Source organism: Leucoraja erinacea, chromosome 14 (assembly GCF_028641065.1).
Source record: "Leucoraja erinacea ecotype New England chromosome 14, Leri_hhj_1, whole genome shotgun sequence".
NCBI lineage: Eukaryota > Metazoa > Chordata > Chondrichthyes > Rajiformes > Rajidae > Leucoraja > Leucoraja erinaceus.
The window spans coordinates 10,737,226-10,762,954 of record NC_073390.1 but is presented as its reverse complement, the minus strand read 5'-3'; the positions used below and the strand labels follow the sequence as shown (position 1 = coordinate 10,762,954).

The following is a 25,729-nucleotide window of genomic DNA, read 5'->3' as shown; positions in this document are numbered from 1 at the left end:
CATAGCTACGCCCTGTACTCGGGGGAAATGGGAGGAGCCAAACGAAAAGTTATTAAGGGTATGGATCAACTCCGCTAGGCGGCAGAGAGTAACAGTCAGCGGGTATTGGCTGGTTCTCCGGTCGAGGAAGAAGGAGGGCTTTGAGACCATCCTGGTGGGGGATGGAGGTGTAGAGTGTAGCTATGGGCACGTGCATGAGCCCTAGCTATGCCTGCCTCTTTGTAGAGTACGTCGAACAATCCTTGTTCGAGAAGCACCGTGGCCCTATCCCCGAACTCTACCTCCGCTACATCGACGACTGCATTGGTGCTACCTCCTGCACCCACACACAACTCACTGACTTCATCCATTTCACCACTAACTTCCATCCGGCACTCAAATACACCTGGACTATTTCCGACATTTCCCTACCATTTCTTGACCTCACTATCTCCATTGCAGGTGATAGACTCTTGACCGACATCCACTATAACCCCACTAACTCCCATGGCTATCTGTACTACACTTCTTCCCACCCTGCTTCCTGTAAGGACTCCATCCCTTACTCCCAATTCCTCTGTCTACGCCGTGTATGCACCCAGGTTGAGGTGTTCCATACCAGGGAATGGGGTTTCCCCTCTTCTGCCATAGATAAGGCTCTCACCAGGGTCTCTTCTATACCCTGTGACTCTACTCTCACTCCCCATTCCCCCCCACTTGTAACAAGGGCAGAGTCCCCCTTGTCCTCACCTTCCACCCTACCAGCCGTCCAGTACAACAAATAATCCTCCGTCATTTTCGCCACCTCCAGCGTGACCCCACCACTTGCAACATCTTCCCGTCTCCTCCCCAGTCTGCTTTCTGCAGAGACCGCTTCCTCCGTAACTCCCTGGTCAATTCGTCCCTTCCCACCCCTTCTCCGGGCACTTTCCCTTGCAGCTGCAAGAAATGCTACACTTGTCGCTTTACCCCCAGCCCCCTTGACTCCATTCAAGGACCCAAGCAGTCTTTCCAGGTGCGGCGAGGTTCATCCAACCTCATCTATTGCATCCGCTGCTCTAGATATCTGCTGATGTACATCGGTGAGACCAAGCATAGGCTTGCCGATTGCTTCGCCGAACACCTCCGCTCTGTTCGCAATAACCAACCTGATCTCCCGGTGGCTCAGCACTTCAACTCCCCCTCCCATTCTGAATCCGACCTTTCTGTCCTCTGCCTCCTCCATGGCCAGGGTGAGGACCACTGTAAATTGGAGGAGCAGCACCTCGTATTTCGCTTGGGCAGTTTGCACCCCAGCGGTATGAACATTGACTTCTCTAATTTCAGGTAGTCCTTACTTTCTCCTCCCCTTCTCAATTCTCCCTCAGCCCATTGGCTCCTCCTCTTCCTTTCTTCTTCTCGCCCCCCCCACCCCCCACCCTCGCATCAGTCTGAAGAAGGGTTTCGGCCCGATACGTTGCCTATTTCCTTCGCTCCATAGATACTGCCTCACCTGCTGAGTTTCTCCAGCATTTTGGTCTACCTTCGATTTTCCAGCATCTGCAGTTCCTTCTTAAACAATATACTATAATGATAAGTTTAGCTAAGGTCAAGAAGGTTGCAAAGTGCCAAAATTGAAGAAACAATGTTGAACAACAATGACAGTTCCATCTTCAGGTAATCTACGCTGATTGTTTCTCATCATTTATTGCTACCCTGCCCTGTGTCCTTAAACTGTGTTGCTATCAGTCAGTTTCCTTGCTCCTTATCACCAAATGTTTTGACGCAGACAAACAATACTCAAAAATCACTCTATGGCAACAATATCTCTGTAGTATTGTAATTAATAGCATAAAACTGATAAAAAGCAATAATAAGTAGTGAGAGGTGTCCATGGTCTCATGTAACATTCTGGAGAATGTTCTCTGGATCATTTCCAGTGAATTATTTTCCATATTGTGATCTGAACTCCACTGTACTCCAGCCATTGTTTAACCAATGTTTTATAAATATGCACTGTAAGTTTACTGCTCAATTCTAGGCCCTGGTAAATAAAAGCAGGTGCAAATTCAAATTGCACCTGCTAATTACCAACTAATCAATATTGTCTTGGAGCCTAAAACTATCTTCCTCACTCAAGAACACCAGCGATTTTAATTCCAAATACAAACTTAATCACATTTCCAACATTCACATCAATATCATTTAATGTACATAACATAAGAAAGGCTTCCAGTGGTCAGACTTTTAATCACAAAACACTTGTATCCGCTGTCATACATTACCCTCTGTTACCACTGAGCAGCAAATATTGAAATGCCACTATGCGCACTGGTAATTGTGGAATTTGGAACGGTAGAAATTCTACCAGCAGTGGACAATAAATTGACATGGTGAGGATACGTTGTTAAGAGGGTAGTGAGTGTTGTACATTGGCAGCACAGAAACAACAATTGGGTTTGGAGTAAACAAATCTGCAGATGCTTGAAAGTTTGGAACAAATGTAAAAAATGTTGGAAGAATTTGGCATGTCTGGCATCAACAATGGGGAGAAAAACAGTCAACATTTTGGGTCCAAGGACCCTCCATTGGTACTAGAAAATTAGATTAATGTATTCTTTGTGCCCTAAAAGAGAAAGTGTCTATAATTTTTTTTAAATGAAACCCGCATTGATGACTGGAGAAAAGTGAGACTTAAATAAAAAGACATGTGCTAGGAGGAAGGAAAAAGGTGCCTTTCTGAAATAATGACAGCAGGTACATGGATGAAAAATAAGGTCAACTGCCTTCTGTACCAGCAATGGAGCAATGTAATTCTTACTTGCTGTAGGTTAAAAGGCCCATTAATGCCATAACGCACACATTTATTCTAACTAAAATAGTAATTCCAGGTAATCATAATGGTGCAAAACTGAACTGCATAGTGCAGTCAAAGTCCATAAAAGATCACTGTTGCTGAAGTACTGGTTAGCGTTATGCAGTGTTCAAGAGCCTGATAATTACTGGGAATAAACTGCTCTTGAACCTGGTCGTCATGGGTTTTGAGCACCTGTACCATCTTCCTGAAGGTAAGAGTGAAATGAGATCAGAGACAGGATAGTGCGGATCTTTGATATTTGCTACATTTTTGAGGCAGTCTTCAATAGATCCTTTTGATGTTCAATACGTGATATAACAATATATCACAAGTATATTATCAAGTTGGACAGACCACAACACATTTTTTTTTCTGGACTGGTTAGAATAAATTAATCTTGGGGAGGGAGAGCGTGGAGAGGGGTGTGCAATTTATTGTTAGTCGTGATGCAAAACTTTTTTTTTTGAAAGTCTGGAGGAAAGGTTGCTAATGCCCATTTATTGATACCCAATGAATCTTTATTCCTATTCCACTTGTACACAAATGGGCATTGATTAAACTGCCTTACCTTGATGATTAAAATCTAACTTTTGTGTAAGCTTGTGTACGGACTAGGCATTTGGGTATAATAATGTACCAATGCCCTCTTGTAGCCGCACACACTAGAATCTTCAGAAGCAAGGTGATTTTTTTTGTTTTAGGTTGTTGGGAAGAGAAAGCAAATGATTGTATATTTAGCAATATTTTGTTGAATTCACAAACATGGTGAAGGGCAGTTTTGCTGTTAGACCTGGATAGAATGTCAAGTTTTCTTGTGACATGCAAGCAAAATTTCTACTGGTGCAAATGATTTGAATAAAATGTGTAGGTGTTTCTTCGCAGTGTTGGATCTGCAGGATGGTGTGTGTGGGCAGTGAGGTGTTATGTATAGCTGTTCTGTGATGATCCCTCTGCGTCTCTTGCATTGAAAGGAAATGCGATGAATGACACTCAATTAGTTTTCCAGTTTTGTGCCTAACCCACAATGAATATATTTGAATTGAAGGGTTTATTAAACTAAGCATAACAACTTTTTGCTTGTAGGTTAAGTGAAGAAATTTGCCAACTTGGTAACACATTCTGTACAGTTGTCTGGAACTCATGAATATTCATTTACAGCACAATGGGACTGAAGGAATAATGTAATGTTTGTACTTAAATGGGAAAATCCTGTACTGTACTGCACTGTAAGCAATAAGAAGCTTTGCTTCTTCAAAATGTCCCGGTCTGTAATGTTACCTATCCATGTTCTCCGGAGATGCTACCTGACCCACTGAATTATTCCAGCACGTTGTGTCCTTTTTTGACAGTGTGATTGTAGTACTCTAATTTTCAATTCATTTGCCTCCACAGATGCTGCTTGACCACTGATTTTTTTCTTTCTCCAGTATCCAGCATTTGCATTCTCTTGGGGGGGGGGGGGGGGGGGGGGGGGGAGAAAAAGCATGAGCTTCCATTTTTTTATATCCAGGAGGTTATAGTAGAATTAATGTTGGAACATGAGCAGTCTGAGTGGATGTAGGCTAAATCCACCATGTGAGCTTTTTTTTTTGAAGTACCTCCAATGCAAGTATAATCCTAAATAAAGGGATGAAATGCATCTTCTGCGTACTTGTCAGAAGACTTCAACTGCAGTAAATTCATTTTGGAATAAAGTCCAACAGTCCATTTGACGAAGTAAATTCATTTTAACTTTGGTGGGCGTCCTCCTACATGAAACACAGATTGGTTTGTACTGCTGTATTCTGTATTTTTTTAAATCCTTTTAAACAGTGTTCTGCATTTCTCCCAAGCAAAGTGAAAATCTCACATTCCTGATGGTGTTCATCGGCCAAATTATTGCCCACTCGGTTCCAAATTCCCTGCGGGGATGAATAAAGTTATATTGTATTTATTAGAAATGAACAGCCATAAAGCTTGAAGTTGCAAACTCCAAGACTGGATGCAAGTACAGATGCACAACCTTTTATCCGGTGTTCCGGAAACCGAAAAACTCCGAAAACCGGCCATTTTTTCCAGATGTCGTCTACACACCATAGCTCGCGTTTGGCGCCAAACTTGACCCGAAACGACCCACGGTCAACCCAGGTCTGTACTACTGTAGCGGCTGCCTCCTCCCCGGAGACCGGGGAGACACTTAAACATCTGTAAATCATTGCTTAAATGTTAGTCAGTTAGTTTGGAGGGCTTTTATGTGAAGGGGGGTTGAAGGGGTAAACTTTCATTCTTAGTCCCCTACCTGGTCGGAGAGACGGGGAGCGGTCAATGCCTTACCGGGTCGCCGTGCAGTAAGCTCCGCAGCACTGTGGCCGGTGGGGCTGCGGGCGGCGCCGGTTGTAGCTCCGACCCCGGCAACTCTACCCCTGGCTGCGAGGTGCTCCAAATCCACCGCGGCCGGACGCCCCCCACCCCAGCTCCGTAAATGTTGGGAGTCGGCGGCGTCGCAGCGCTGGGATACCAGCGGGAAGCGGGCAATGCCTTACCGGGTCGCTGTGCGGTAAGCTCCAGGGCGCGGAGGCCGCCTTCTCCCAACATTCGCGGAGCTGGGACTGCGGGCGTCCGACCGCGGGCGGCGCTGGATTTGGAGCACCTCGCAGCCAGGGGTCGAGTTGCCGGGGTCGGAGCTACAACCGGCGCCGCCCGCGGCCGGACGGAGCCCCCAGCTCCGCGATGTTGGGAATCGCCGACCAGGTAGGGGACTAAGAATTAAAATTTCCCCCTTCACCCCCACCCCACCACCACCACATAAAATCCCTCCAAACTAACTGACTAACATTTATGCAATGATTTACAATGATTCCCCGGTCTCCGGGGAGGAGGCAGTCGCTCCAGACTTTTCAAGCCGCCCGCGCTACCTACCTAATCTACGCTAAAAATCTTCCATTCGGAAATCCGAAAATGTCCGAAATCCGACAAGTGTCTGGTCCCAAGGCTTTCGGATAAAAGGTTGTGCACCTGTATAATGTAAATAATAGTTCTTCTTGATGATGCCTCTTTTTTGGGAGGGGGAAGATGGGAAATGGCTAAAGAGGCCACCATTCGATATAGTTGATTTGTTCCTATTACAGGTGAAGGCATGGTCTTGAGATGTCAGATGGTAGTGCTGGTGGCTTTGAAAAACAGGAATAGGTAGTTAAACAGTCATGCTGGAGATGGTCATTATTGAGGTTACTTGCACATCAGTCTATGCCTGGATGTTACCCATATCTTGCTGCATGTATGCATGGTCTGTTCATTTACCAAGGAGCTGCAAATTCTCTATACTGTACAATCAATAACAAACAATACTAATTCAGGAGAAGCTGAGGTGGACCATGTATTCAACACTTCTAGCTGAACATATTTGCAACTGCTTTAGCACTCCATTGGCCTCTATCCCGAGGATGGTGATGGTTGGTGTTACCTCTTTATTGGCTGTTTAATAGTTCCCCGTTATTCACAACTAGTCATGGTAGACTTCAAAGCTTCTATCTGATCTGTTGGCTGAGATAGTTTTGCTCTATTATTACTGTTCTTAGTGCATCTTCCAAGTGTTAGTCAATTGAGAGAGTTGATATTCCTGGAAGGTTTCTTTGACCTGATTCTGTGAGACTTTGTTCTGGATTTGTGTTGAAGTAAGCAAGAGCTTCTCCCTCCCTGCATATTATTGACACCACCTCTCATGGTCAGTCTGCCTGGTGGGACATGATATATTTAAAGGTTGTCATGGAGTACGACACTTTAAAATACAATTTTGTGAGGTAGGTCTCGTTCCTGATTTGGATACCAATTCCCAATTGGTTTAGGAAGACTTTAAGGTTCACGGGCTGGAACTGTTTCTAAATCTGGTGCTCATGCCTACACAGTGGTCTTCCAGTTAACTTTTTCTTTTTGTTTTTAAAAGGTAGTGATAATGATGGAACAACCATTGCCGTGTCGGAGAATATTTAAGAGTCAAGTTGTGGTGTTGGTCTAGAATTGCATATGGGCCAGGCTCGGTAACGATGGTAGATTTCCTCTTCTGAAATGAATGAACATGATTTTCTATTGTCATCAGTAATGATATTCACAAAACTTTTTCCAAATTCCTGGGCATTAATTCAATTAAAATTCCATGATGACTGAAAAGGGATTTAAATTTGGTTCTCTTATTGATAGCAAGGAAAGCGGCTGTTTGACCCAACTTGTTCATGCCGACCAAGTTGCCTCATCTGAGATTGTCCCATTTGCCTGTGTTCGGTCATTCCTCTAACTTTGCCAATCCATTTACCTGTCCAAATCAATCAATCAATCAATCAATCAATCAATCAACCTTTATTGTCATCTTGCAAGCAACAGTTGTACAGTGCAAAGTGAAAAGACGTTTCCCAGGGAATAGCAGAGCATCGCACATGAAATTTAAAACGTTTCACACATAATAACATTCAAAACAATCCAGTCCCTGATGGAACAGTATAAATAAATAGTTAAAAGCAGGTAAAACACAACATTAAAATATAATAAACCAATCATAAAAATCTCCGGGGCAGCTGATTTGAGTGGCCAGTGCCAGTTATTAAAGTGTCCGTGCCAGCCGCAGAATCAAGTGACTGTGAGTACAGAGTGACTGTTTTGCAGCCTCACAGCCCGTGGTAGGAAGCTGTTTAGCAGTCTTGTAGTCCGGGCTATGATGCTTCGATATTTCTTGCCTGATGGCAGGAGATCCAGGTGTATGTGGAGGGGGTACAGTTTGTCCTTAGCAATTCTCTGAGCTTTTTTCAGACAGCGGCTCTGGAACAGTTCTTGTACCGAGTGTAGGGAGACGCCAATGATCCTCTCTGCTCCCCTCACTACCCTCTGCAGAGCCTTCCTGTCCGAGCAGTTGCAGGTGGAGTACCACGTATTTATGCAGTACGTGAGTACAGACTCCACCGTACCCCTGTAGAAAGTCCTGAGGATGTTGGTGGGGAGTGAGGCCTGTTTTAGTTTCCTCAGGAAGTGCAGTCGCTGATGGGCCCGTTTGACGGTCCCAGTGGTGTTCCTGGACCAGGTGAGGCTGTCTGTAATCTGCACACCGAGGAACTTTATGCTCTCCACTCTCTCCACTGCAGTGCCACTGATGTTGAGGGGTGTATGCTTTGGCTGCGCCCTCCTGAAGTCGACAACCATCTCCTTCGTTTTGTCGACATTTAATTCTAGATTATTTTTGCCGCACCAGTCCACTAGTTGTTTTACTTCCTCCCTGTACATTGATTCGTCATCTCCGCTGATGAGTCCCACCACTGTTGTGTCATCCGCGAATGTTATGATCTTATGGTCCCTGAATCTGGCAGCACAGTCATGTGTGAGCAATGTGAACAACAGAGGGCTGAGCACACAGCCTTGAAGGGAGCCGGTGCTCAGCGTGATCAAGCCTGTAGTGTTCTTGCCAACGCGGACTGACTGCGGTCTCTCTGTCAGAAAGTCCAAGATCCAGTGACACAGGGTGGTGTTGAGGCCCGGCAGGGTTAGTTTCTCCACAAGTCTCTGTGGGATGATGGTGTTAAACGCTGAGCTGAAGTCAATGTACAGGATTCTGGCGTATGTGTTATTGTTTTCCAGATGCGTGAGTACTGTGTGCAGGGTGGTAGAGATGGCATCCTCTGTAGAACGGTTGGGGCGATAGGCAAACTGGAGGGGGTCTAATGATGAGGGGAGGCTGGCAGTAATGTGGGGTTTCACCAGGCGTTCAAAACACTTCATTATTATTGGGGTCAGTGCGACAGGGCGGTAGTCATTTAGGCAGGCAACCACTGGTTTCTTCGCTATGGGGATTATCGTGGAAGTTTTGAGGCATGTGGGGACAATGGCTTGACTAAGGGAGATGTTAAAGATGTCTGTTAGCACATCTGCTAACTCCTCAGCACATTCCTTGAGCACACGTCCTGGGATGTTGTCGGGTCCGACTGCTTTCCACGGGTTGACCTTAGGCAGGATTTTCCGTGTGTCTTTAAATGTTATTGTCCTGCCTCAACTACTTCCTCTGGCAGCTTTTTTCATTTACCCACCACCTTCCTGTCAAAGCTGCCCTAGTTTAGAATTTGTGGAATAAAAATTATTATCCATTACTATTTTAGCACTATTAGAGCTGTGGATGTTGCTCCCATAAGGCTCACCCCCCTTACACTTCAGTTGCTATTTCCTACAAATAGGTCAAGATTTGCTCTCATCTTGTAGGGCCCTCTACATGTTGCCTGAGGAATGTTTCCTGAACACGCCTCACAAATACCAACCCTTCTAAGCCCTTGGAACAATGGCAGTTTCAGTCTGAAGAAGGGTCGCGACCCGAAATGTCACCCATTCCTTCTCTCCAGAGATGCTGTCTGTCCCGCAGAGTTACTTCAGCTTTTTGTATCTTAGGAAAGTTCAAATCCTCTGCTGTGGCAACTATTATTCTTGCGGAAGCCTGCAACCTCCCGACGTATTTATTTGTCTAATTCCAGTTGACATTTTGGAGGCCAATAGTACAATCCCAACAAGATGATCAGCCCTTATTTATTTATTTCTGGGCTCCATCCATATAGCCTCACTGGACAATCCATCAGTTATGCCATTGTGGTCTACTGCCATTATTTTCTCCTCAATGAAGCAACTCGTCCTCTTCTCTTAACCTGCCTTAGCTTGCCTTTAACATCTGTATCTTGAACATTATGTTCCTATTCCTGACCTTTTTTAGTTAGATTTCTGTAATGTCTTATAAAATGCTGCCAATCCATCGTACCTACGTACCCATGCTCTGTTGATCCGCCTTGCTTGTCACATCTATTACTTTGAAATAAATGCAATTCTTTCTTCATTCCCTGCCATGTTCCTTGTTGTCCTCACTTTTGAACTCGCTGTTATTGACTTCTGTATAGATTTCTATTCTCCCAGCTACCTCATTACTAATATGGTATCCCCCTGCCAAGCTAGTTTAAACCATTTCCAGTAGCACTTGCTACTCTGCCAAGCAGGGCATTGGCACTTCTCCAGTTCTTCTACAAGTTTTATCTGCCCCAGAAGAGATCCCATGGACCAAAAATCCAAATCCCTGCTCGCTGTACAGACTCCTCGACCACACATTCACCTGTCCTATCTGTTAACTCCTACCATCTCTAGCACATGTCACTAATCACAAGGTTACTAGCTTACAAGGTTACAATGTTTTGCTTTTTACTGTTTTGCCCAACTCTTTATATTCACTTTGTTGTACGTTATCCGTTTTCCTACCCATATCTTTTGTGCCAATGATTCTTGTAGTCTGTCTGATCCCTTCTCATGGTGGTCGCCCATCTACTTACTACCTTCACCTTGGCTATGACTATTTCACTAAAACTCTTGTCTGTGAAGCCCTCGGCCACCTCAACGATCATCGGTATGTTCCAGTTCATTCATGCGATCTGTCAGGAGCTACAGCTAAGCGCATTTTCCACAGTATGGTTAGTTAACTGCTGTGGCATCACCACACTCCAGCTAGTAATGGTTAATCATTTGGTTTTGATACCTTGGAAACATTTTAGTTGAAGAAAATTGCTAGCTATGATTTTGATAACATTAAAAAAAGCTTAGCTTGAGGTAAAGACTTGAACAGTAACAAATTAAGTGGAAGGGTGTACCTGTTTGAACTGGTCAATTACTTGATATTTGAAACTCATTATTTTCTTGATTAGTTTTGTCTTTAATTTCCTTATGTGTTCATAGTGGTTTGTTCAGTTTTCTCTTGGTGAATGAAGGAAAAGGGACTTTGCTTAATTGCACCACCTTCTGTAAATTCAGCAGTTGATTCCAAATCTGTTTATCATTGATATCACAATGAGCTATTTCATAGTGTTTCATTAACTTTGTATTTTAGCTACTTTAGTGGCATCAACCACTAGATTATTGAAAACATCCACGATACCGACTAATTGCTTATAGTTATTTAATTTGAAAAGGGCTGTAGAGAATACTGAGGTTTTTTTTTTATTGGTCCATTGAGTTTTGTCACTTTCTGACTGCACAAAAGTCTTGGTTGACATTAAAAATTCAAAGACTCGCTGTTTAAATGTAATCAATTTATAGACCTATTGCAATTAACTGCAGCATTTGTGATTTTTGATAGTCTGGCAGGGCTCTAAGTAAGATTCTTACAGAAGTGATGGGTCATAGCTGGTTTGGTAGAGTGTCTAGTGGGGGAGATCATTTGTGCTATTCCTTATGTGACTATTCTAAATTGTTTGTTTTTTTAATGGGCAATGCAACTATTGAAAGTGGTGCTGTACTTTTTGGCAGCTTTCCCCTTTTCCAATTCTTGTAAGTACTATACGGGCTAGTGCCATGGACTAGATCACTAATTTTGTTTTAGCTGCAAAATTGGATAACCTTAATCCAATAATCATTGTGTCAGTAATGTTTGCAGAAGTACTATCTCCTTGATTTCTATTTTCTGAGTACTTTGCTGTTTTTACTTTTGTTTGCTCTATAGATCCGTGCTGCTGCTATTGAATGTGGCTGCCTTCCTTGCCTTGCAACAATTCTCTGCAGTCAATACAGTGAAGTGCACATCCTGTTTTATCAGCAGCATCCATAATGAGGATGAGAGAAAAGCTAATTTGGCTTGTTCCATTTTTGAGCTGGTCAGACTGGAGTATGTCTGTTGGTTCTAATGTCCTTTGGTCACTGATATTATCTTGGAATTGGTTACTCAAGATAAAGTGATGGGAATAGTTGAGAGATTTTTCTTTTGTTACATTGATTTCTGCTGCTTTCAGGAACTATGTTTCTTCCTGAAACATTTTGCGCTGATACCTGGTCATTCAATGGATAAACATTTGATCAATTTACCTTATGGAACCTATAAATTATGCATTTTTAGTCAATTGAATATTGTAATAATAGCTAATTAAGAAAACTAGTCGGGACATGTTTTTTGTGTAAGCACTTAATGTCCCTCTAGGAGAGTTTCGGAAAAGAAATGCAAGTAGGTAGTTCATCATATGAAACCTACCATATTAGGTAGGTTATGGCTGATCTATGCCTGCACTTCACGTGACTTGTTATCTCACAAGATCTTTCTTCAATCGGATATCAGTCTTGAAAGCCTTGATTACCATCCCTCATATATACACCCCCTCTTTACCTTCTGCCCAGCTCTGTGTTGGAGTGAAGCAGTAATTCTCTGTAATGTTAAATGGAAAAATACTCCTTCGTGTCCCTTGATAACCCATTTTATTTTTTCTTTCATACTTATTGACATTAATTTGTCTTATGCTTCCCTATGGAAATAAATATAGGCACAACATAATGTATGAAATAGTAATATGGACTAGTGCAAGGATATTCGTGTTACTAATTGATTGTGATGTTTGATCTGACAATTTAAAAAAAAAAAGCAGATTCTGGGCATCTGAAATAAAAAGGAGATTCTAGAAATACTCAAATTAATCAGCAACTGTGGAAAGAAGCTGTTCATGTTTCAGGATTGGGAGCATTACCCTTTTCCCTTTCCTCAGATGTTGCCTGGCCTCTTGGTTGTTTACTGCCTTTTTTGCTTTTTTGTATTTAATTGGTATATTTCAAAAATAATAATATGTGTGATGTTGAATTCAAAATACATTTGCAATTTCCAACATGAACCCAGTTGGCTTCGAGGACATTTACCTTAGAAATTGTGGTTGTATTGTGAATTCACTGTAATTTTCTAGTGATCTACTGCTTTAAATTAATTATTTAGTCTTATTTTACTAAGTTTGTCACTTTGTCTGATTTCAAACACCTGATTTGAGGAAACACAGCTGCAAGATATTGGTGATAGTTAACATTTGTCTCTTTTGATTTCTAAAAGAATTTGTTTATTTTTAGCTGAAGAGTTAACCAGTATAGAATGATGGCATAATTAATCTGAGACCATCAATTCTCGATTTGCTCAAGGTCACAGCAGTAAAAATGATTTGTTCTAAGCATGCCTCCCTGAGGATTCAGCTTGTGTTCATAGATTTGCTTTTTGTTTGTATTGTCTTGAATTCCATTGTATTAAATTCCATTCAAATAGCTTATGTTTCATGTGAAATGGAAGCTGAATACAATATCTTTTTTTAATTACAAATGTTGAGTATTACAACTCTAACTTGGTGATAACGAATCATCTTTTTATATTACCTTCCAGAACATCTCTACGTTTTATTGTAAACATTGTTAAGCACCAGGCGTTTACTATTGCTATATCTTGGTATATTCTTTAATAAATGTCTTGTGAGCATGTTGAAACTTATTGCCTTGCCAATACTTCTAGAAACTAGGTTTTGGGAAAAGTGTGGGTGTTGTGTGAGAAGAATGGACGAGTATAGTTTTCTATCATTTGTACTGTTACAATTGAAACTAGTTGATTTGAGCTTTCTTTGAAAAATAAGGAAATCATTGCGCGTGATCTCTCACATTATTATTATTATTATTATTATAATAATAAATTTTATTTATGGGCGCCTTTCAAGAGTCTCAAGGACACCTTACAAAAATTTAGCAAGTAGAGGAAAAACATGTATGCGGAATGAAATAAATAGTAGAGACATGACTAGTACGCAAATTAAAGACAGAATTCAATTCAAAACACAATATGAGGCAATTCAAGCACAGATGAAAAGGGAGGGGGACGTGGGGCTAAGGATAGGCAGAGGTGAAGAGATGAGTCTTGAGACGGGACTGGAAGATGGTGAGGGACACGGAATTGCGGATCAGTTGGGGGAGGGAGTTCCAGAGCCTGGGAGCTGCCCTGGAGAAGGCTCTGTCCCCAAAACTGCGGAGGTTGGATTTGTGGATGGAGAGGAGATCGGCTGATGTGGATCTGAGGGACCATGAGGGTTGGTAGGGGGAGAGGAGGTCAGTGAGATATGGGGGGGGCCAGATGGTGGCGGGCTTTGTAGGTGAGGACCAGGATTCTGTAGGTGATCCGGTGGGAGATGGGAAGCCAGTGAAGTTGTTTGAGGACTGGAGTGATGTGATGCCAGGATTTGGTGTGGGTGATGAGTCGGAAGCGGCTGCGTTCTGGACCAGTTGGAGTCGGTATAGGCATTATAGGCATTAATTTGCAGTTGGTCAGTTTGTATAAACTAAATACACTGAAATACACTGGATTGAGGGACTCCAGCTCTGACCATTTCACTGGATTGAGGGACTCCAGCTCTAACCATTGAGCGGCATTGCAGGTGCTCTAACTGATATTTCTGTGCCCATCTCTCTATCTGCAGGGTAAGGTTACTGTCCTTTGCCGCATCTCGACAATTAATTGAAATATACATATGATTTATGTTTGTGAACATGTGAATTAGATTTTTCTCCACTTTCACAGCTTCTTCTGGGAAACTAATTTTAAATATTACTTTCCGCTTCAAAAATGTAGTGTTTGTGATTTATCTTGGGAAGTATTCGAAAGAACAAACCCTCGAACTGGCAATATTACTTTCTAAAAATGTACAGCTCTTATTTTCAGAATGTTCAAGAGGAATAAATAGATCATTAAGTAAGCAATGTAGTACTTGACGTCTTGCTGACCCATGGCACTGTGGCATGCAGCCACGTGTAGCAAAGAAAGCTCATATCTAAGTTTTCAAAAAATGGATTATGCTTAATAAATTATTCAGTTTAGCTACTATCATTTAAAAAATGATTGTATTGTTTAAGACAATATCTCTGAAAGAAAAACAATCTTGTTGCCTTGCTGAAAACGTAGTAAAAATTCGATAACCTAGCATCCTTGGGGTTTTGATGCTGACCATTGGATGTTACTCCTATTAATACTCCAATCCACTTTGAATTCACTTTTTTTAGATGTTTCATTGAAGCAGGTGAGCTTAAAGGGACTGCAAGAACTAAAACGCGGTGAGTTCAAAATGAGCATGGGAACCAGGGTCCTGGTAAAGTGGATGCTGAACCATTGGGATATTGGATAGCAGATTTGGAGTTTCACTGTACTTGCAAAGGTTCTTATCTAAATTTCGTGCAAGGCCATCAAGATCCAAGGGAGAGTGCAACTTGACTTGAGCCACACTTATCAAAACCTATTTCCACAGTACTTATCCAAAACTGATGTGGAATTAGTTATTTTTTTATATGTTCACAGTAAGTTTGGATATATCCACATTTGAATCTGTAATTGGTCACATTGGAAAAATAATTCATATTATCAGTTACCAATCCGGTTTGTTTCTTGTAGCAGATCTCAACACAGAACATCCTTTTTGTGAACTATTATCAACAAAAGCACTCTGTCGTGATAGGATCTTTGAAGTCCGAACGTGCCAAATCTTTTTCATGGTGTAGGATTAAAGATAGTTGGGCCCCTCCTGTACAAATTTTCAACTCTCCCAGACAAAATTGAGAAGAGCACTGACAAAATTAAAGGATGGTCACCTTGATTCCCATCCCCCCCCCCCCCCCCCCCCCCCCCCCCCCAATACTATTCAAGGAAATCTCATTATGCTCAGTGACTTGATTTAGACCAGCTAAATATTTTCTGACTTAAATTGCCACTTTTTCAGTTATATCTCACTTAATGACAGTCGTGGCAAATGAATTGATGCCTTGGGGGGGGTTATGTTAAAATGGGTGCAGGTGACTGCAAGCAAGTTAACAATTTTTTATTCTAAATTTAGAAAGGACAATTTAGTTCGAGTCTGTTTAATATTTTAAAATCTCAACTTGGTGAGTTCCTAACGTTTTGTCAGGAATTGCTTAATGTGGCATGTAAATTTAATTTTTAGAGTCTATTGAATTTTCTCAAATGTTGCATCTCTGGACAGAACTTGATATGTTCAAGGAAATTTGAACTTTCAGGGAAAATTGAAATTCAGGGATATTATGCATTGTTAATATCTATTGAGTTAAATTCATTGATGTATACCATTCCCTGTTTGCAGTGACGAATAAAACTTCCTGTGTTTCTTCTGACATTTGTGTCAATTCTTTCACTGTCTCTTACTTCTGAAGGATCACTCTCTGCTGAATGAAATACTTGATGTTCTTCAGACTTCTGTTCCTACTCAGGTTATAAATGTAAGTACAACAAATCTGTAATATTCTCCATCCTACATATTCAGTGGCATTCATTTTTCTCAGTGTTTTATTTTCTACTAGCACAAAATTCATTCATTTTATGATGACTAAGGATAAATAAATTCAAAATCTAATTGATTAATTAAATTATAGGATCTGTTCACACGTGGTATGAAATGACAGTGTTCAGGACGAAGAGCTGCTGACTATTCTGCACTTGATTACACCAGAAAGTTAGTTGCAAGGCATACTAATTTCATTGGTACTGAATTTCATTGGATAGGTATATAAAAAAAACTGAAAATAGTATGAACCATGGTTCACGCCACTCAATTATATTAAATTTGCTTTTGAACGTTCTCCGTTATAGTGGGAAATGGTCACTGCTTAGGAATGTTAATGAGTACAACCATGCATTAAATTTGCCAACAGCTACATATATGCTGAATACATTTTATACTGTGTGCAAGTTAACACAACACACAATCTGAATTAAAAATACTGTTGCAGGAACTCAGCAGGTCAGGCAACATTTATGGAGGCAGAGATAGACAATAGGTGCAGGGCGTAGGCCATTCGGCCCTTCGGGCCAACACCACCATTCACTGATCATGACTGATCATCCACAATCAGTACCCCGTTCCTGGTTTCTCGCCATATCCCCTGGCTCCGCTATTTTTCAGAGCTCTATCGAACTCTCTTGAAAGCATCCAGAGAATAGGCCTCCACTACCTTCTGTGGCAGAGAATTGCACAGATTCACAACTCTCAGGGTGGAAATGTTTTTCCTTATCTCCATTCTGAATGGCCTACCCTGTATTCTTAAACTGGCCCCTGGTTCTGGACTCCCCCAACATCGGAAACACGTTTCCTGCCTCCAGTGTGTCCAATCCCTTAATAATCTTTTATGCTTCAATAAGATACCCTCTCATCCTTCTAAATTCCAGACTATACAAGCTCAGCCGCTCCATTCTATCAACATATGACAGTCCCGCCATCCCGGGAATTAATCTTGCGAACATACACTGCACTCCCTCAATACCAAGAATGGCCTTCCTCAAATTTGGAGACCAAAACTGCACACAATACTCCAGGTGTGGTCTCACAATGGCAACTACAGAAGGACCTCTTTGCTCCTATCCTCAACTCTTGTTATGAAGGCCAACGTGCCATTTGCTTTCTTCACTGCCTGCTGTACCTGCATGCTTACTTTCAGTGACTGATGAACAAGGATCTCAGATCGTGTTGTACTTCCCCTTTTTCCTACTTGACACCAATAGTCTCTGCACCAACTTGACCCAACTTGAGATGGTTGAAGTTTTGGGTCGAGACCATGCATCGGGTTGGTGCAGAGGAGAAATAGCCAGTATAAGAGAGAGGAGGGGAGATGCTGACTATCTCTTCGTCTCCAATGTGAAATGCCTAACTGGAATCCTACTCGGGAAAAGAATCAAGGTGTGTACCCTGATGCACTCAAATAACAAAGACAGTGAGTTTTTAACAGGGTTAGTGTGACGTGAATTGTTAGCTCCTAGCAGTGCATTTGAACACTCCAGCAATACCACAGTTGTGAATCTTGCATGGAGTTGGGATAGTTCAATAGAGGTATTGAAGAATTGTTTTGATGTGTAAAAGCCTGATGCTTGGAAGATTTCACTTGCATTTGAAGTTCCATGATGTCTTTTTGAGGATGTTATATTATTCAAAATGGTCATGTTTGCATATTGTATTTCATATCATTGGAGGTTTCAAAGGAAAGCCCAATTTAGTTTGGTGCAGGGATGTTTTTGACTAGTTAGGACACTAATATTTGTATCTACAAACTTTTTGCTGCTTCGCACACAAGCATTACCTGATAAATCAAGCTTGAGTTTTATTATTGAACTGAAGCGTCTTGACAAGGGACATGTAAACAAGACCATGCAGGTCAGTTATACCAAATCTGGGAATGGTAATATCCCAATCCCATGGAGGAACTGGTCGAATTCTGTTTGAAATGTGAAAAGTAGTTGTTTGTTGTTGTTAGTAGTTTGCTTTTCTTTGGGCCTACTGGTTTAGGCTATACAAAATAGCCTTGTATGAGTTCCATACAAGGGCTAATTTAATCCTTTGTCATTTGTTGCTAATATACCCAAGAACTGGCTTGGAATTGCAAGGGAGTAAGGTTAATTCATCACTAATTGATTCTAGTGAACTGTTTGTGAACATGAGCTGCATATCGTCCACTATGTGATGTACCAGAGCAGCCCAGTGTCCTGACTGTGATTTAAGTAGTGTTTCTTGATGTGAAAATGTTCTGATTTTTAACAAAAAGTTAGTCTTCAATACACCTTGAAATGCTAATTTATTTTGTCTATAGTTTCTAGTATGGATGTAATGTCAAGATCCTTTACTCAATTGGTTCCAGTTTTGTTAACCTCTGCTTGAAGTTGGTTCTGCCCATATACACCATCTCTGGTTTGGATCGAGAACAATGTGTGTTTCCTCCAGTTTGTGGAGGTTTGCAGTGATTGATGCTGATGCACAAATTGAAGAATCTCTCGTAGATGGAAATGAAGTGCCTGAAGGGATAGGTCGGTTGATAGTTTGAAGAATAGTGTGGTCAGCAGTGCACATATCATTCCTAGTCCCAGAGGGGTTTTGGGAACATCCAGGAACCTTTTCCTCTGTCCCTCGATAATATGTTCTAACCTTTCTCATGAGAAGAGAGTGACCATTTCAGGAGTCTGGTAGCAAGCTTGTGAACAACATGATGTGCACAACAGAGCTGACCTAGTGTAGGTAAGAAATTATCGGGATGTTTGCCCAGATAAGGGTGTAAACGTTAATTTACTTGTCTTTCCAGTGAATTTGGAGACCTTTGTAAAGACCAAAATTGGTGACATTTTTCCAGTGCCCTCGGTAGACATCAGAGGTCCGGAAGCATACGGGAGGATGATGATCAGTGCCTTCTGGTCGATGATGTGTTTTGACTAAGGCTTCAAGTATTTCTTTCATGGGTGTCGCATATAAATCTACATTTACCAGTCTTGCTATGAAATTTATTTTAAGTGGGAGGTGTATGCTATCGCATGTAGAGCTGTTTTAAGCCATTTAGGTTTATTGTCATGCATAGTAAGGTACAATGAAAAGCACAACGCAATAATAAAATAACTGCAGTTGCTGGTTTATCCCAAAGACTCAAAATGCTGGAGTATTTCAGCAACTCTGGAGAAACAGATGGGTTCCGATTTGAAACTTCACCTATCCATTTCCATCTCCAGAGATGCTGCCTGACCCACTGAATTACTCCAGGATTTTGAGTATGTACAGTGAAAAGCATGTTCTGCATGCCATCCAATCAGATATTGTAGCTAAATACAATCAAGGCAAACAAGTATAGTAGGTAGAGCAAAGGAAAAGATTCAGTGCAGAATATAGTACCCTCCATGATACCCATCATGTATTTATTTGCCTCTACTCCACAATTTGAGATTTGTAATAGAAAAAATCACATGTGGTTAAAGTGCACGCACATTGTCAGATTTTAATAAAGGCCATTTTTATACATTTTGGTTTCACCATGTAGAAATTACAACAGTGTTTATACATAGTCCCACCATTTCAGGGCACCATAATGTTTGGGACACAGCAATGTCATGTAAATGAAAGTAGTCGTGTTTAGTATTTTGTTGCATATCCTTTGCATGCAATGACTGTTTGAAGTCTGTTTCATGGACATCAACCAGTTGCTGGGTGTCTTCTCTGGTGATCCTCTGCCAGGCCTGTATTGTAGCCGTCTTTAGCTTGTGCTTGTTTTGGGGGCCAGCCCCCTTCAGTTTTCTCTTCAGCATATAAAAGGTATGCTTAATTGGGTTCAGATCAGGTGATTGACTTGGCCACTCAAGCATTGACCATTTTTTGGCTTTGAAAAACTCCTTTGTTGCTTTGGCAGTATGTTTGGGATCATTGACTTGCTGTAGAATGAACCGCTGGCCAATGAGATTTGAGGCATTTGTTTGAACATGAGCAGATAGATTGTGTCTATACACATCAGAATTTATTATGCTACTACCATCAGCAGTTGTATCATCAATGAAGGTGAACTAGTACCTTCAGCAGCCATACATGCCCAGGCCATAACACCCCCACCACTGTTTCACAGATGAGGTGGTATGCTTTGGATCTTAGGCAGTTAGAAACATAGAAAATAGGTGCAGAAGTAGGCCATTCGGCCCTTCGAGCCTGCACCGCCATTCGATATGATCATGGCTGATCATCCAACTCGGTATCCCATCCCTGCCTTCTCTCCATACCCCCTGATCCCTTTAGCCACAAGGGCCACATCTAACTCTCTCTTAAATATAGCCAATGAACTGGTCTCAACTACCTTCTATGGCAGAGAATTCCACAGATTCACCACTCTCTGTGTAAAAAATGATTTTCTCATCTCGGTCCTAAAAGACTTCCTTCTTGTCCTTAAACTGGGACCCCTAGTTCTGGACTTCCCCAACATCGGGAATAATCTTCCTGCACCTAGCCTGTCCAACCCCTTAAGAATTTTGTAAGTTTCTATAAGATCCCCCCTTCATTCTCTCCTCCATACTTTGCTCTTGCCATCACTCTAATATAAGTTAAACTTTGTCTCATCTGTCCACAAGATCTTTTTCCAGAACTGGTTTTTCTTTTAAGTACTTCTTGGCAAACTGTAACCTGGCCATCCTATTTTTTTGCGGCTATCCAGTGGTTTCCATCTTGCAGTGTAGCCTCTGTATTTCTGTTCATGAAGTCTTCTGCGGACAGTAGTCATTGACAAATCCACACCTGACTCCTGAAGAGTGTTTCTGATCTGTCGAGCAGGTGTTTGGGGATTTATCTTCATTATAGAGAAAATTCTTCTGTCATAAGCTGTGGAGGTCTTCCTTGGCCTGCCAGTCCCTTTGCGATATGTAAGCTCAACCGTGCTCTCTTTCTTCTTAATTATGTCCCAATCAGTTGATTTTGGTAAGCCTAAGGTTTGGCTGATGTCTCCAACAGTTTTATTCTTGTTTCTCAGTCTCAGAATGGCTTCTTTGACTTTCAATGGCACAACTTTGGTCCTCATGTTGATAAACAGCAATAAACATTTCCAAAGGTAATGGAAAGACTGGAGGAAAGACTGCTGAGAGCTCTCTTATACCTGCATTAAGGAGGCAATTAAACACACCTAAGCAATTACAAACACCTGTAAGGCTATGCGTCCCAAACATTATGTTGCCCTGAAATGGGGGGGACTATGTATAAACACAGCTGTAATTTTGTACATGGTGAAACCAAAATGTATAAAAATACCCTTTAATAAAATCTGACAATGTGCACTTTAACCACGTGAGTTTTTTTCAATTACAAATCTCAAATTATGGAGTATAGAGGCAAATAAATAAATGATGGGTCTTTGTCCCAAACATTATGGAGGGCACTGTAGTTTTCAGCATTGTCGTGCAATATTTCCAGAGAAAGTCCAATGTCCGCTGTGAGGTAGAGGAGAATCGGACAGTACCCTAAGCCTGATAACGGAACGGAAGAAGCTGTTCGAGTCTGGTGGTGTGTACCTTCAAGCTTTTTTGTTCAGCCAGATGGGAGCAGGGAGAAGGAATATGACTGGGGTGGGAAAAGGCTTTGATTATGTTAGCTGCTTTTCTGAGAGCGTGAAGTGTAGATTATGTCAATGATGTGGTCTATATGAAGGACTGGGCTACATCCACAATCTGCAATTTCTTGTAGGCTTGGGCAATTTCTTGCCTAACAAAGCTGTAATGCAACCTGAAAATAAGCTTTCTATGAATTTGTCTGAAAAAAACAACATTCATTTATAGAAATTCCCTTTATAGTTAAGGGATATCATGTTTTTTATCTGTAGAAATATTATTTTGAGGAACAGGTGGGTGGGGGTGAGAAAATAAGCCACTGGAAAGACTTTATGAATGAAACATTGAATATAAGTCAGAAAGCCTATTGTAGAATATTTTTGGAAAATTACAGTTTATTCATCTACTGTTTCAATCAATAAACTTGATATACAGGTCGTCGGGCCCAGGCATTTATTTGCTTTCAGACCCTTTTTATTTCTCATGCCTTCATTGACACTAATTTCTCAATCATTTTTGATCTATTTCCGGGAAGCTTTGCCTTCCTTGAAGGCAGACTTTTTTCTCTGCCCCTTATTTACCTGTAAGTCACTAATGCTTTCCTCTTTATATCTATAAAAAAAAACTGTTATATAGTCTGTTTATTTTCATTTATCTTGCTGGATTCCCCAGTTTTTCATTTTTATTTGATCTTTGGTGTTCTGAGTGGCCCCAAATTCCCAGCATCATCAGGGGAAGTTCTTTTAAACCTGCATCAGGCTAACTTTATTTGACCATAGCAGGGAACTTATTTTAAAATCTGTGAATTTCCTTTATGAGTGGCCCCAGTATACATACAATGTCAGTGGGTTAGGCAGTAACTTCCACCACAGTGAAACACGCCTCAGTGGGAAGGTCGCACGTTTGCGCGGGTTACCGGGCGAGGTATAAACCTGCATCACCGGCTAACTTTCAAACACTGCTGGGTGGTCATCCAGTCAATGGAGCAGGCCGCCAAATCTTCCCAGGTATATCTTTAAAATCTATCGGGCTGGGCCACTTAAAGCCCTCAGCTGAAATATTTCCTCCCTCGGGCTGTTTACTCCAGTAGCTACACCACCATGGTAGTGCCGTGCCTCCCTTAACGTGCTTGCACTGAGTTGAGGCAGAAAATATTCCACCAGATATAGCTTAGGATGGTCTCTTTTTAATGAGAAGCTGGATAGGCTATGCTTTTCTCAGGAGTGCAAGTTGAAGGGTATACCAAAGCAAGACATAGATTACATGGATAGTAAGAAACTTTGGGGTTTTGGGTAAGGGGCAAGATGTAATAGTGGGTATCTGAGGAAGCTTTTCTTTTCCACCCTGTGGGCATCTGGCATCTGACGAGTACTTGAATCACCAAGGCAGAGTAGTCCATCAACCAAACGTTAATAAATTAGATTGATATAAATATCTATGTGATAGTCAGCAGCGACATGATGGACTGAAGGAGCTATTCCTGTTTTGTACAACAAAATTAATGACTTCATACTGAAATTTCTTTCGCTGAATTCCTCTTCTGCTTTTATCACTTCCAAAAATTAAAATGCGTTGTAAATCTGAACTGTACGTTGAACACTAACACAGCCCAAGGATTCATTTTACCAATTCTGTCATTCTTTTTCCAACAAGGAAATTAATTTGAGTGAGAAGATAAATATTGGACATCAATAAAGAATTGAACTGTTTTATATTTGAGTCAAAATTGATTTATTTCCTCTGAAGTACTTGTGGAAAGTAGGCAATTTGTGTAATGTAAGGGAAAATATCTTAAAATTATTTCTGGGCACATATGTCTAAAACCAGAGCAATTATACTGAATGAATTTGGTGCCAGTTTATATTTTAAATCATCACGTCATTTTTTTTCTCCCATGGTTGACATTGCATGATATGTGCTTGCTTAATATTTAAAATGTTGTATTAGTCGGTTTCCTCTAAGGATTTGCCTTTTCACCATGGTAAATATGCAAAGAGTTGGAAAATGTTTTGGTTGCTCTGAAAGTGGCAGGATTTTTTTGTCTTTACAACAGGCAATAAGTTTAAGAAAAGTTTGTTTAAAAAAAAATAATAATAATAATAATAATCAAAAAAATTGAAAATACATCGTTGTGTTAACTACATTTTACTCTATTTTGTTCTGAATCATTGATGCATTGATTCTTTAGTATTGCCACTTTGAAGTGAGAGAAAGCTATTTTACATCTGGTGGAGTACTGACCAACCACATTTCCTTCCATTTGGTATTGAGAGATTGCAGTGTCAGAGTGACTGCAGTATTTGGAAGCCAAATGTGTATTTTAAAGCAAAATTTAATAATTCCCACGTCAATGATGTTTATGAAGCTTTTGACAAATTTTGAAATATTCTCAATCTTATTCTCTATTTGTGTTAAAGTATTCTTTTTATCGTTTCCTTAGAGAAAACTACTGAATAGTGACGATAAGATTTGTGTTGATGTAAATCACTTCATCTGAAATGTATTCCTGTTTGATCAGATACATTGCTTTGATCAGCATTGCTTTTTCAGATTAGGTGAATTCATAAGTAAAATGAACCTTCACCCTCTTCATATGCTCAACCAAGAAGAGAATGCTGAACAATCATGTCCTGTGACATTTTGACAGCAGATGCTGGGGACATCTGCGTTCTCATTCCTTCCTACATACACATGCTGTTCATTATTGCCAAATTTGACTCTTCATTCTGATATTATGTAAAAGAAGCATTTGTATAATTTTAAGAACTCAGTTTGGATGCATAGAATGATGACCAAAGAAGGCCCTTTATGCATGAAATATTATTCCAAATATTTGGTGTTTCCAGACAAATTTTTACTATCTGTAGGTATGAGTTGAATCTCGCTTAAATTTAAGCCATTTTTCTAGTACCTACAATCATCAGTTCCTTTATCTTCCAAGCACTTTATCTATCACTACCTTTTAATATCTAATGATCTGGCCTTGACCCTGTTCCGAACTAGAGAATTCTAATGATTTACCCTGAGAAGAAACGTCTATGTATTTTGTGACCACATTCCCTTGTTTGAGTCTCCAACTAGTGGAAACATCTCAATAGCGACCTTATTAAATCTCCTTAAGATCTTGGTTGGAAAAAGTCACCCCACATTTTTCTAAACTACAAGGAAACCCAAGCTGTTTTGTTTGTTGTCTTCTTTTGGACAGCCTCCAATGGTACTCAATTGTGTTTTTTGATAAGGGGACCAAATCTTCAGAGTATTCCAGGTGTGGCTTTACCAACACCCTGTACAACAATTTTTAAACTACTGTTGTGATATTGGCCAAAATGCTATTTGTCTCAACTACCTATGGGACATGATTGCAAGCATTTTGATCTGTACCTCGATCTCTCTGAACTTTACTCATTTGCATTCTCTCCATTGAGATGATAATTCGCCTTTAGATTGTCTTCGCACATGCCCACTTTGAATTCCATTCATTGGGTTTTTCGCCAATCATACATTCTACTGTAGGATGTCTTCACCCAATGCCATTTGACCTATTTTTGTGTGATTGGCAAACTTTGAAGCCATGCTTTTCGTTCTTCCTTCCAGATTATTCATGTACCTAGTAAACAATTGAGGACCAAAAACCAATCTGATGTGCTCATCTAATTACATCCTTCTAGCTGTAAAAAAGACCTATTTATTCCAACTCTATGCATCAGCCTGTTTGGAATCCATTTAGACTTTCATACTTCAAGACATTGGGGTTTTAAATTATACATCGGCCTATAATGTAATGCTATGTCAAATGCCTTTTGAAAATCTAAATACGTTACAGCCTTGAGTATCTCTCCATTAACTCTCCCTGTCACATTCTCGAAGAATTTGAGCAAATTTGCCAAATGTGAATAGACTATTCATAAAATCACGATTGATTATTGACTCTAGCACCTTACCAACTTTTATACTTGTAATAATAAGTAAAATAACATTCAAGAAATTTGCTTAATGGGATAACACCAGTGATAAAATAGGTCCCAAAGCTGTTTAAAACTGCCTTGAAGTAAGGTATCCAAATCATTGGCATTCAGCTGTCTGGATAGTACCTGACCAATTGGACATTTTTATAATTTATCATCCTTTTGGGGAAACTTGATATTTATATAAAACAAACATTTTTAAACAAAACAACTGCTTTTCCTTTTGGGCAATTAAGCTGAATACATTGTGACTTTTCTACATTTGTGAAAATGTTTTCCTTGATGTTTTTCTCGGACAGGTCA

The 25,729-nt window shown here is 40.7% G+C and overlaps 1 protein-coding gene across 19 annotated transcripts in view; it reads left to right on the top strand.

Moving 5' to 3' along the window:
- LOC129703263 (disks large homolog 1-like) overlaps nucleotides 1-25,729 on the top strand; it is a 365,442-nt gene that overhangs the window by 14,337 nt on the left and 325,376 nt on the right. For 11 of the 19 annotated variants that reach the window (XM_055645581.1, XM_055645579.1, XM_055645578.1 and 8 more), the window contains exon 4: nucleotides 15,791-15,856. The exons of the other annotated variants lie outside the window; for them this stretch is intronic. In XM_055645581.1, the coding sequence (XP_055501556.1) occupies nucleotides 15,791-15,856 (66 nt within the window). The remainder of the gene's footprint in view (nucleotides 1-15,790; nucleotides 15,857-25,729) is intronic. 19 annotated transcript variants of the gene reach the window in all.